At 38.7% G+C, this 13,757-nt stretch overlaps 1 protein-coding gene across 6 annotated transcripts in view; it reads right to left on the reverse strand.

Annotated features, from left to right (window-relative positions):
• LOC126480686 (protein lingerer) overlaps window positions 1–13,757 on the reverse strand; it is a 134,059-nt gene that overhangs the window by 26,451 nt on the left and 93,851 nt on the right. For 3 of the 6 annotated variants that reach the window (XM_050103918.1, XM_050103915.1, XM_050103916.1), the window contains 4 exons: window positions 12,614–12,769; window positions 10,105–10,230; window positions 9,153–9,410; window positions 8,871–9,044 (listed from right to left, as the gene is read on the reverse strand). In XM_050103918.1, the coding sequence (XP_049959875.1) occupies window positions 8,871–9,044; window positions 9,153–9,410; window positions 10,105–10,230; window positions 12,614–12,769 (714 nt within the window). The remainder of the gene's footprint in view (window positions 1–8,870; window positions 9,045–9,152; window positions 9,411–10,104; window positions 10,231–12,613; window positions 12,770–13,757) is intronic. The other 3 variants (XM_050103917.1, XM_050103920.1, XM_050103919.1) reach the window with 3 other exon arrangements.

A 13,757-nucleotide genomic window follows, 5' to 3' on the forward strand; every position in this document is an offset into this window, starting at 1 on the left:
TACAACCTGACCCTCTCAGTTTTTTTTAAAATTAAGTATGCATATATTACTCATAAATCATGACACAAATTAATTTTTTCACATTTTTCTGACGGAAAGTTACCGAATAATGGACCTCCAAAAATTGAAAAGATGACAAATTTCCGACTTGCAGGACAGTGTTGTTTTCTTTACAACTCGTGTTCTAATTAAGCTAGAATAATCAAATTTACTTCACTGGAAAGCTCTTTTAAAGGTCTTTTACATGATACCAAACCAGTGATATATATATATATATATATATATATATATATATATATATATATATATACAAAAACTGTATAAAAAAAAAAAAAAAAAAAAAAAAAAAAAAAACCACTGTCAGACAAGGTGACATGGTATTAGAAGGTGAAAAGTGTCACCCTCACAACATCCCCACAACGACCCCATTAAGTTTTATTTACATTCCCTCCACAAACATGCCTTCGCCCTAGCCGGATTACGCTCCCATATTTTATTTCCTCAGGCTTGTCTGACATTTGGCATTATCCCCAATGGCCTCACACTTAAAGTTCCCATCTCTGGCTGTAAACCTTCTTTTCATCAGTCGCTATACCAGTTCCAAACTGAACAATCCATTGCCCTCACCCACCTAATCCGTCACCTACTCATCAACTCAGCCAATGAACACACACGACAACTTCTGTCCTTAATAAAAGTCCTCAATCTTTCCTCTCCCACATCCACACCGGCTGTTCAGAGCATCCTCCTACAGGCCAACCACAAATTAGAACAGCATGCCACCCTCCACCTCAAAAAACTATCCAATCTCCTGGTTTCCCACCTCTGGAAAGGCAACTCACTCACCCTTCACAACCTTTCCAGCAAACCTCAACCTCCTCTCATTGCACACAGACCCAGTCTCTCCCATCTACTCAATCTCCCACTTCCAGCTCCACTCCCCCCAAAACCTCAAAATTCCAATCAACACAACCTGGAACCACAACACCCTAATTCAGTAGTTAACCTTTCCTCCAAACCTCTCTCCCAATCCGAAACCTCTGTCCTATCCAAAGGCCTCACCTTCAGCCCCACTCCCAGATTCAACCAAACAGCCCTCGTCAAAGATTTACTGTCCTACACTCTTAGTCTCTGTTGGCAATATCACTTTGCCACGAAGAAAAATGATCCTAATCCTACTCCTAATGATCCAACTCCCCAAGACACTATTCAAATTGAACCCTGCCTGGAACAGTTCCATCCTCCGTCACAGCAGGACCCACCTCCTTTTCCTCAAAATCACCCTCTCCCAACCTTCCAGGAATTTCTGACTTCCAGCCTTGCCTCTCAATCCTTCTTAAAAAATCCTTAATCCTACTCCCAACATCACCACTGCTGAAGCCCAGGCTATCCGTGATCTGAAGGCTGACCGATCCATCGTCATTCTTCCAGCGGACAAGGGTTCCACGACTGTGGTACTTGATCGTCGGGAGTATGTGGCTGAGGGACTGCGTCAGCTTTCAGACAACACTACATACAAAGTTTGCCAAGGTAATCCCATTCCTGATGTCCAGGCGGAGCTTCAAGGAATCCTCAGAACCTTAGGCCCCCTGCAAAACCTTTCACTTGACTCCGTCAACCTCCTGACCCCACCGACACGCCGCACCCCTACCTTCTACCTTCTTCCTAAAATTCACAAACCCAATCAACCCGGCCGCCCCATTGTAGCTGGTTACCAAGCCCCCACAGAACGTATCTCTGCCTACGTAGATCAACACCTTCAACCCATTACATGCAGTCTCCCATCCTTCATCAAAGACACCAACCACTTTTCGAACGCCTGGAATCCTTACCCAATCTGCTACCCCCGGAAACCATCCTTATAACCATTGATGCCACTTCCTTATACACAAATATTCCGCATGTCCAGGGCCTTGCTGCGATGGAGCACTTCCTTTCACGCCGATCACCTGCCACCCTACCTAAAACCTCTTTCCTCATTACCTTAGCCAGTTTCATCCTGACGCACAACTTCTTCACTTTCGAAGGCCAGACATACCAACAATTAAAGGGAACAGCCATGGGTACCAGGATGGCCCCCTCGTACACCAACCTATTTATGGGTCGCTTAGAGGAAGCCCTCTTGGTCACCCAGGCCTGCCAACCCAAAGTTTGGTATACATTTATTGATGACATCTTCATGATCTGGACTCACAGTGAAGAAGAACTCCAGAATTTCCTCTCCAACCTCAACTCCTTTGGTTCCATCAGATTCACCTCATCCTACTCCAAATCCCATGCCACTTTCCTTGACGTGGACCTCCATCTGTCCAATGGCCAGATTCACACGTCCGTCCACATCAAATCCACCAACAAGCAATAGTACCTTCATTATGACAGCTGCCACCCATTCCACATCAAACGGTCACTCCCCTACTGCCTAGGTCTTCGTGGCAAACGAATCTGCTCCAGTCCGGAATCCCTGAACCAATACACCAACAACCTGAAAACAGCTTTCGCATCCCGCAACTACCCTCCCGACCTGGTACAGAAACAAATAACCAGAAACACTTCCTCATCCCCTCAAACCCAGAACCTCCCACAGAAGAACCCCAAAAGTGCCCCACTTGTGACAGGATACTTTCCGGGACTGGATCAGACTCTGAACGTGGCTGTCCAGCAGGGATACAGCTTCCTCAAATCCTGCCCTGAAATGAGATCCATCCTTCATGAAATCCTCCCCACTACACCAAAAGTGTCTTTCCGCCGTCCACCTAACCTTCGCAACCTCTTGGTTCATCCCTATGAAATCCCCAAACCACCTCCCCTACCCTCTGGCTCCTACCCTTGTAACCGCCCCCAGTGTAAAACCTGTCCCATGCACCCTCCCACCACCACCTACTCCAGTCCTGTAACCCAGAAGGTGTACACGATCGAAGGCAGAGCCACATGTGAAAGCACCCACGTGATTTACCAACTGACCTGCCTACACTGTGAAGCTTTCTATGTGGGAATGACCAGCAACAAACTGTCCATTCGCATGAATGGACACAGGCAGACAGTGTTTGTTGGTAATGAGGATCACCCTGTGGCTAAACATGCCTTGGTGCATGGCCAGCACATGTTGGCACAGTGTTACACCATCCGGGTTATCTGGATACTTCCCACTAACACCAACCTGTCAAAACTCCGGAGATGGGAACTTGCCCTTCAGTATATCCTCTCTTCTCGTTACCCGCCAGGCCTCAACCTCCGCTAATTTCAAGTTGCCGCCGCTCATACCTCACCTGTCATTCAACATCTTTGCCTCTGTACTTCCGCCTCGACTGACATCTCTGCCCAAACTCTCTGCCTTTACAAATTTCTGCTTGTGTCTGTGTATGTGCGGATGGATGTGTGTGTGTGCGCGCGCGCGCGCGCGAGTGTATACCTGTCCTTTTTTTCCCCTAAGGTAAGTCCTTCCGCTCCCGGGATTGGAATGACTCCTTACCCTCTCCCTTACAACCCACATCCTTTCGTCTTTCCCTCTCCTTCCCTCTTTCCTGATGAGGCAACAGTTTGTTGCGAAAGCTTGAATTTTGTGTGTATGTTTGTGTGTCTATCGACCTGCCAGCACTTTCATTTGGTAAGTCACATCATCTTTGTTTTTAAATATATTTTTCCCGCGTGGAATGTTTCCCTCTATCATATATATATATATATATATATATATATATATATATATATATATATATATATATATATCAATTTTACCATCATCAGAGTTTGAATACACTTTTGTTATTATTTTGTCCTTGCTAAAAGGAATAAAAGTGTGAAGTTTTTGTGTCCCTACAATTTTGCAGCATTTCTCAAATCTCTCCTTAAGTTTCATTTCTTCATTTTTGTGATCTTCTTTAACAGCAAACTTGAAGTTCATTCCTTCTATGTTACCCTTGGCAAACATATAAAGTTGTTTTGGTGTCATTATTTGACCACTGTATGGCCGTTGAAGACTTGCTCGAGCTGCAAGTCATTTAACTGCTCCACCAACACCATCACTAGCTCCCTTCCCATGCAAGGTGGCTGAAAAATGCCATTCAGCTTCAGTTTGGAAATCATCTTCATGATGGCACAGATTGATAAAGTTCTTCCTGTTTTTAGAATGAGCTGCTGCTCCATCAGAGGAATAATATATTTCTCTTAGTTTTCTACCGAATTTAACAATCAGGAAGTCCGTCAAGTACGATAGGAACAAATGCACAGCAACAGTCTCATGTGTTAGGCATTCTGATATAATTACACGATTTGTGTGCTCGAGTCTGTTCCCATCCTTGTAATAAGCAACAATGGGATGAATCGTTGCTTGCATGTTTGTCCAGTGATAGCCTTGAACTTCGTCCTGGATGACAAAGGAGTAATTCTCAGAAAAGTCACAGATCACTACGACTTCGCCTTCTTTAAGTTCATTTCTCAGTCTCTTTTGGAAAGTTGATTGTTGACTAGCAACAAATGAATGTCGTGTAAGCGATTTTAATTTATCAAAAAAACAATCAATAAAGTTGTCACGTGATTTTATGATTGTTTCTAGAGACGTGTGATCAACGGAAACCCATTGCTGGTAAGCTATATTATCAATATCATTAATATTCAACAAATCTTGTAGATATGTCTTAAATGTTTCTGGGCCAGGGCAGAATTTACATTCACAAAAATGACAAGCAGGTAATGACGGATTACATATAACTCTTGCAATGCAGTCTTTGTAAGTTTTTATTGGATTATCTTCATCCTTTGTCAGCTGAGGAATGTTACATCCAGTCAGCATGAGTTTGAAGTTTTGATGGGTAGTACACACACAGAGACACTACGTGTACCACTACATCCAGCTAAAACAAAATTTTTGGGACGTAGATCTGCAAACTTCGAAAATCCAATGTGGAGCTCTGGATGGTTGTCTTGAAAGTTCACGTAAACTACTTAAAACTAGCCGTTTTTGTACTTGCAGTTTTTCTCTGTTATCTCTCACAAGCACAAAATCTTTTTTCCCAGGCATTGCCCTGCTTATCTCATCAGAACAATAGAAGTTTCTAACAAAAGCAGCAGTTGTTTGATCAAGAGTCTTGCCAGGTTTTGGGTTTGGTGAAGACAAAATTCCCTTGGCCTTCATCAAATCTTTTACTCTTCGAGCCATGTAATTTGTTACATTAAATTCATTTTGAAGCTTCTTAACACTCAAGCTTTTAGGTAAAATGGTAAGAATTTCCATCTGTTTACTTTGAGATTTACATGTACGAAATTTATCTTTTAGCTGACTGGTCATCTCAGATTCTGCATGATCATGTACCTCTTCCTCTTTTTTGGAAGGAAGCAGCAATACCTTTGTTGGAATTGTTGAAGTTAATTTAATTAGTTTTTCCTTAGGATATTTTGCTTCACACAGTTGTTTCTTCTTAATTGGCAATTCACCAACAGACTGCAAAGAAGCATTCAACCTTTCCAAGGCCTCACTTGCCGCAATGTCTTGTACGTCACTATCACATAAAACCTTTTCACTTTCTTGTTTCACCCCAGAATACAGTAGATCATCATCATTTTCTGAGCTAGACGTATCACAAATTTCTACTCGTGCAATTTTTTTACAGCAGTTGTCACACACTTTTTGATTTAAAGTTAAGAAAGGTTTTCTTGCTATCATCCATTGTGAAACAGGCCGTAAGTTTTTCTTGTGGCCCTTTTCATTAAATGGATTACAGCACAAAGCTGAAATTTTAGGCATTTTATACTTCTCAAGTGAACAAACTAATTTAAAAACATGTTTTTGAAGTTGAATGCCCCAGCTTTCTATATTCAATACTACAGAATATTACTTCTCTATTATTTCACTTCCTGTAAAAAAAAAATGTTAATAGTATGCAAACATTAACTGGTTGTAGGCATACAAACTTACAGACTCTTGTGAGATTTGTACAAAAGTACCTTTAAGCTAGATTCAAAACACATTTCAGAGTTAATCACATAATTTCACTACACCTGCCTCACAACAAAAGAATGTGTGGGTCACTTTCAACAATAGGTGAAAGTTGCTGACCATATTAACCAGAAATAAAATACTGAATAGATTGCAGATAGTAACACTAAAGAATAATTTTACATATAATCTTTAAAATGAGAGATAGCTTCTTTTTCTTCCCCCGTGGTTTTACAGCTATTAATAAATAGTTAGCACTAAAGTTTAATAAGCAGTTATTCGTTTCAAAAGTACAATTTGTGGATCATGTAACAAAATCTAACACTGTAATATTGTCATGTGTAGCAAAATAATAGAAATTCACCAATCTGACTGTGATTTTGGAGAATCATGGTACACATAGAATTGCTTTTGATAGTGATCCCATGCTCATCCCAAGTTGAAACTTTCAGAATATGTAGATGTAAAGTGTATCTTTCACATATTTTTTTTTGAGAATTTTAAAAATACAGTTTTTCAAAATTCGATAATTTCATCAATGTTGTTTTTATAAACAATGTGTGTATATATATTAAACTAATGATGTTTGGTATCATATAAAATCTCTTTAAAAGAGCTTTCCAATGAAGTAAATTTTATGGTTCTAGCTTAATTAGAACTAGAGTTATAAAGAAAACAACATTGTTCCACGAGTCAAAAATTTGTCATTTTTTCAATATTTGAAAGTCCATTACTCGGTAACTTTTTCTCAGAAAAATGTGAAAAAATTAATTTGTGGTGCTATTTATGAGTACTATAGGCATACTTAATTTCATTTAAATCCAAGAGGGTAAGGTTGAAAATGACAGTTTCATTTGTTGATTTGATGTGGAATGACCCCAAAACGACATTTGAAAGTGCATGGATTTCTATAATATATCAATAATTAGGCTTCTACTACACAGTTATTCATGTAGCAAGCTTTGGAATCACTTTATATTGTTTCTTAAGAAACAATTTTTGCTTCACCAGCATGATTTTTTACTAAATGGAGTTATGCAGTATTTATTGCCAACTATCAATATGGAAACACCATGAAAAATACATGCTTGAACTGCAGTGCAGATGCTAGCCAAGCCTGTAGATGGCACTGTTGTATTTAGTCATTAATCGCACCCGTGAAATGCCCTCAATATGTTGTAAGTATTAGATGTGGTCAGAACAGTGTTTGGTGTGGCTGTGGGTGCATTATGTCAATGCTCATGTGGTGGGTGCTTCCATATTCAAGGGAGCCAAAGCGTTTGGGATTTCAAAGGGAACTGTAGTGGCGATTTATAATGTATATAGAGAAATCTGAAAGATTTCATCCACTCTGTCAAAATGTTGACAAAAGTATGTGTTGAGTGAAAACAGTCATTAAAGGGGATTGTGACAAATAAGGGGAAGTCACTCATGAACATTATCAGCACCAAAACAGCATGAATATCAAGCTTCATACGCTGGGAATGGTAGGGCAAGCTGGAATTCCAGAGCCATTTATCTGTGATGCACATGCCAATAACAGAACAGCATGGTGCTGAAGCCATAAAACCAGGACTATGATGTAATCAAGGAATATAATTTGGCTGGATGATACTTTTTTCACATTGTTTCCACCATTGGGCAGCCAGATCATGGTATTCCACAGTTACTCTGCAATACTGCCAAGGATTATGTCAGCAGTTTGGCTGACCGGATCTGGCCCATGGTACAATGTTCTCCAATGGTGATGCTGTTTTCAAAGACAACAGGTTCCCTGTCCACACATCTCTCATCACCCAGGACTTGTTCTGTGAGCACAACCATGCCGTGTCTCTCCTGGCCACCAGTCACTAGACCTCAATATTATTGAGCCTCTGTGGTTTACTCTGGAGAGAAGGGTGCATAATTGTTAACCACCTCGATCAGCATTACCTGAGGTTGTCACTATTTTGCAGGAAGAATGGTGCAAGTCATACAAGACCTGTATTTATCCATTCCAAGACAACTGGAATCTTGGAATGCCAATAGTTTTCCTACGCTAGACATGGTAATGCGTTTTTCATATCTCCATAATTTTCTCCACAAACCGACCCCCCCCCCCCTTTTATGCCTACACACAATATCTACAGCATTTTTTTAATGGTACAAATGTTGCTGATAAAATTTATTTTGTTTTTACTTGTGGCCAGCATTCAAAAAATGTGGCACATTTCTTCCAAAATACAATCACACTTAAATTCTTTAAGTGAAACATACTGCAACTTTCATCTGAGATGTGAACTGCATGGACTGTTTTATACATCACTAATCACACATTACAATATTGTAAATTTTCTTAATGAGGTCATTTATGGTTGATGTTCTGAGATGTACTTCAGAAGGATAACTAAGCCACATTTGAGTCAAGTTCCCTGTTTTAAGAACTGAAAATGAAGGAGCACGTTTCACACAGTCTGTTCTCCAATTTTATAATATCAATGCTAACTTGTGTCAGACAAAAAATGTCACCTTGCCCACTCACGACTTTACCATACAATTCTAGAATCTGCCTCCTTGAACATCACACTGAATCACATGTAGAGTAACTTAATCCCAATCCCTTGGAAATAATCCTCACAGGTATTCTCATTTGTGCAATCAACATAATTTTGTTATTGTACATTAAGTACCATAACATCTGCAACTCTTGCTGTATCAGTACCGAAAGCTTGTTAAAATCCAATCTCCATTGCATTGCACATCTACAATTTTTGTATGTTAGCCTCTTTCTCAAAATACTGTACTCATACAGCTCTATGCTTTTCTATGGGTCTCACTTTCTTACCCAAGAAGCTTAAAAGTACACTTTTTGTGAAAGCAAATATTGCCCCACTTCTAATTAAGGCTGTTCTGAAAGGATTTATACTTCTAGTCCTATGACGAATTGTGAAATTGTCCTTACCTGATGCAATGGCTGGTGCATTAGAGTAGTTGAGTGATGTTGCTGATGTGGTGGTATAGCAGGAATAAACAGATGAGGTGTGTACGCTCCACTAGGAGCTATTGGTGTGCTCTGACTGCCAGGCAAGTTGAATGGCGGTGGTGTACCAGAATGGAATCCTTGTTTATCATATGACTACAAAACAAAAATCAGATCATCAAACCAACTGACACACTGGTTTTTAAAAGAGTAAAGGAATTTTTTTATTTCATACAAAAAAATAAAAACTTGTCTTTGACTTACATTAACTTTCCCTATAGCAACATGTGATTTGCCATACATTGTTGCACTCAGATCTGCACCAGAGGACCCTGTTGAACCAGTGTTTGCACCCACTCCAGTCTTACTCTGTGACTGACTACCAGCAACATAGCCAGTTTTACTATAGTCTTGATTCTGCGTCAACCCATCATAGCCAGATGCATAACCAGACCCGTATGTACCAGGCTTAGGATACTGTGATGTCGTCGTCGTACCATGTGCATTTGTGGCAGGTGGCATCTGTTCAAGCACAATGAAAGCAAAAAGTGTCACAATGTGTTTCAACTTTCCAAGAATGTTTCAGAACATTGGTAGATGACAGAAAATTACCAGACAGTGTCCACGAACATACAATATTAAAGTGTGTTTAATGACAGTATAATAATAAACCACAATCTTAAAAATGAAAATGAGTGAATAAAAGTCACAAGAGTGCTAAAGGAAGATGCTCAGAACTGTGTTCAAATCACGCATGCAACACTATGGAGACATTTTCCTTAAATAATTTATTAATCATGTATGGAATATTACTAACGATGGCCTGAGACTGTACTAGGTAGCAAGCCTGCTAGGTTTTCAAATTAACTATTCCACTATCATAAAGAAACTTGATTTTTACAGAGGTCTTCTGACAAGTCACATTAACTACTTTTATCTTTAGTTTGCAACTATCATCAACTGCATAAATTTCCGTCATCTGCAATACTGAATGAAGCAGTTATCCAGAACCAAAACTAAAGTTTACAACGAAGGATCACACCAGGAAAAAGCAGACATTCACTTTGCAGATCAGTTTGTTCTACAAATTTCATTGTGCCACAATAAAACTCACAAGCTCAAAATTTACTTTATTTATTGTAACTGTATCAGTGTTTCTCTTTCCTGTATTCTATACAATGTTTAAAAAATTAGGAACAGAAATAATAATACAGACCTGATATATGGCAGGAGTCCCGTACTGGAAGCTGCCAGGCATCATGCCACCACCATAGAAGTATGCATAACCAGGAGGCAGGGCAGATGGGTTTAACATCGGCTGCTGATGTGCCTGTGTTGCATTCTGCAAAATTAGTAACTCAAAATTGCCTATTTCACACGTTACGACACGTCAATTCACACAAATATTAGGAAATTTATTTTGATAAACATGGCAGTTTTCCAGGATAATATAAGTTTAATAATTCTTTAATGTGTTCATCACTGTACTTAAGTTACATTTAAATAGGAACCAAATAATTGCTTAACCAATATTTAGGACAATAATTTAATTTCTCCAAATTACAAAGGAGTATCTATGGACTACAATATCAATAAAAAGAGAGAACCAAAACACTGTACACAAAAGGGAAAAAAGACATAATTGTAGCAGAAGTGCCTAGTCACTAATGGCATACTTACGAGACACACAACATGTGCATTTATGAATGAACAATACTGTTGTGAAGTGTGATAAAACTGCCTTTCAATTATACAAAAAGAAGCACACACAACCATAAAAAGCAAGCAACAAGTTAATAAAAGGAATACAATGGTGTATGAAATTTTTCTTGCTGGTACTTTTCTCAAAAACATTAATTATTTAGGGTCTCTGAAATAAATCTAATGAACCATCCCCCTAAATTTGTTAATAGTAAAGTATTGATACAGAACACAAACACTTAATAAAAATTTCATTCTTCCCAGAAACAAGACCATCACTTCTCCCCACTCCAAGGTAAGCTGCAAAGTGTAGTACGTAAAAAAAATTACACAATGAGACAAGTACACCATCAAATCTGCATAGTGATTAGTTCTCCACCTTGAAAAGTAAAACTTGAACCACAGAGTAATGTAATACATGGAACCAAATCAGTGTTTCATCTTAAATGTGGATGCACATGCAATAACCAAAATATATTCTGTCCAAACTGTAACTTACTAACTTGCATTTCTCCACTTGCTCCTCTAGTGAAGGAATATATATACCAGTGTTCTACAAACAATGTGAAAATGCAGGAAGTTGTATAATGCATGCAAGTAGTAACACAAACTAAGCTAGTCATACTAGGATGAACTTGCATATGAAATAGCATTAGGAGAATTGGTTTGTTGTTAAGTGAAGCACAAAAGGATGCACAGCAACATATCATCAATACTCCGGCCAAGGCAAAGTGAATGACAAGTCTGGGAAATCAGTTACTGTGATAATGTTGCAAAAGTGAGTGAACGTACGTGTGTGTGTGTGTGTGTGTGTGTGTGTGGTGGGGGTGGGGGGGGGGGTGTTCTTGTGAAAAAACAAGGACTATGCAGAGCTGCACAGCTTTTACAAAGCCTTCATTGCTTAATGAATTAATTACTTCTACGTAATGCTATTCGTAAGTGCTTACTTCAACAAAGTCATTAATGGATTCAAAGTTTGTGGTTGTTACACTAGTCAGGCAAAGTGAAAAAGCAATCAAAAAACCATCACAAAATGACCTTTGAGACAATTTTTGTTGTAACATAGATAAGAGAAATTGAACTGGAAGGGAAGTAACAAGTTAGGCAACTCTCATGGTGCCATTTGTTGTGTGCACTGAAAAGTATCAATTTGAGACAAAGTTGTTTACAAAAATCTTAGGTGATTATTCCCTTATATTGTGTGTGAGAGTACCTACATATATTACTCTTCACGAATGGCATACTGCGAGCCTTCTCCCACTGAGTGGTTTGGCAAATATATAGCACATGGATCCAAAATAGATTACACATTAGATTGTAGCTCATCATGACTCATTCTTATCTAAATATTCCCAATAACTGTTAACTGCACACGCAATCTTCCTGTGCCCAAATCCTAAAGCCGGAAGTGTGTACTGCACAGTTACTTTTAACTCTGATGTATCTATAATTTTAAAGCATTGATTGCCAAATAGGGTTTGTCATATATTCTTGAGTTCTACACACAGCGTTTCTCATTTGTAGGGTATTAACTGTCATGAAATGAGACACTGTGCATTCTCAGTCTAAAGTACCAACAAGCTTGAAACACAAAAGGAAACCTTATCGATCTAATTTATAATGAAACTATTAGTTATTAAATGTTTTCTAAAGCTCCTCATTATTTCATTCTGGATTGTGAAGCTGGATAGTACATTTTCAAAACAAGATGACAGCAACTTTTAAGTGGGAGAATGAGTAAACAGCTGCAAATAGCACACAGTTTGTATAAACCTCCGGTGTTTTGATTTTGTCATGAACAACTACAAAGTAATTTGGTCCATGCCGGAAGTAACTTTCATATCTGGTGTACCAGACTTTACCTACAAAACCTCCAAATTTTCACTACAACCTTTACTGTTCTATTGCACAGAAAGCCAAACAGACTGAGCACAAGCTATAAAAACCATATCAAGTTAACTACTAGTGTTTTCTTGAAACATAACAGCATAAAACAATTAAGGAGGTATTATTTTGCTGCTTACCTGCTGTGAAAGTGTTGAAGGTACAGGTGACGCATTGTTGTCACCTCGTGTGTACCTGCCATCTGACATTGAATACGCTACACTAGCAAGGCCACCTTCCCTCCCCGTAGAGAGGCTCGTCGGCGCCTGGAAGCTCATGTCATAATAGCCAGGGGCCTATAAAAAGTACACCTTTATTTACACACAGTCTCCTTCCAAAATGTCTACACGAAGGAACATTAAAACGTGAAAACTACAAACATCTGGAAAGTGAGGGGGAGGGAGAAATATTTCTCCCACCAGTGCACAGAAGATTGGCACAAATTTATGGAAATGACCTACAAATATCTGAAATCAAATGGACATAAAATCTGGAAAGTATTAAAGGGATCATATTATCCTGTACTAAATTATGTGGCAATATTTGAACCGATATCAGCTTGTTGAGTTTATTTCCAAAATATTCTCTTCTTGTTTTCACAATTTACAACTATAAATCTTTCATTGTCTGGTCATTCTACAATTTTAATGTGAAAAACACTGTTTAATATGCAAGGTAAATTAAGTTAAGTAGTTTCTATTTATGTTGCCGAGTTACCTTGTCAATTTCTTACAAAAACAAATGGTACTGATAAAAAAAATGAAATAAGTGAACAGCATTGCCATCATTGTGTTGGATAAAGAATGAGCTTGTTGGAATGGAACAACTGTGCAATTGTGACAACAAAACTTACAAGCAAAATTTGAAGTTTCAAGTTATGTAACAACCCTGAATGTATATTAAAGGAAATAATATGAAGTGGAAGATGCATAGTGATGAACTTCAGGTTTTGATGTCTTGAGAATGTCAGCATTTTATGATATGCAAAATGCTTGGCTTTACCCTAGTTGTTGCTTTTTTATCAGCAGACATACAGATGATTTACACCAGTGGTCATCTAACTTTGGTCCACAGGCCGCATATGGCACAAACCAAGTATTTTTGGTTCTCAGCTATACTTTATACTGTAATAATGTTCACCTAACAGCCATCGGTTGAATCCAAAAACTCGAACTTGTGTTGGGGGCTTTCAAAGAGTTAACCTTTATGCTCAGTTGTTGTTGTTGTGGTCTTCAGTCCTGAGACTGGTTTGATGCAGCTCTCCATGCTACTCTATCCTGTGCA

The sequence above is a fragment of the Schistocerca serialis genome, chromosome 5 (assembly GCF_023864345.2).
Source record: "Schistocerca serialis cubense isolate TAMUIC-IGC-003099 chromosome 5, iqSchSeri2.2, whole genome shotgun sequence".
In the NCBI taxonomy this organism is placed as follows: Eukaryota; Metazoa; Arthropoda; class Insecta; order Orthoptera; family Acrididae; genus Schistocerca; species Schistocerca serialis.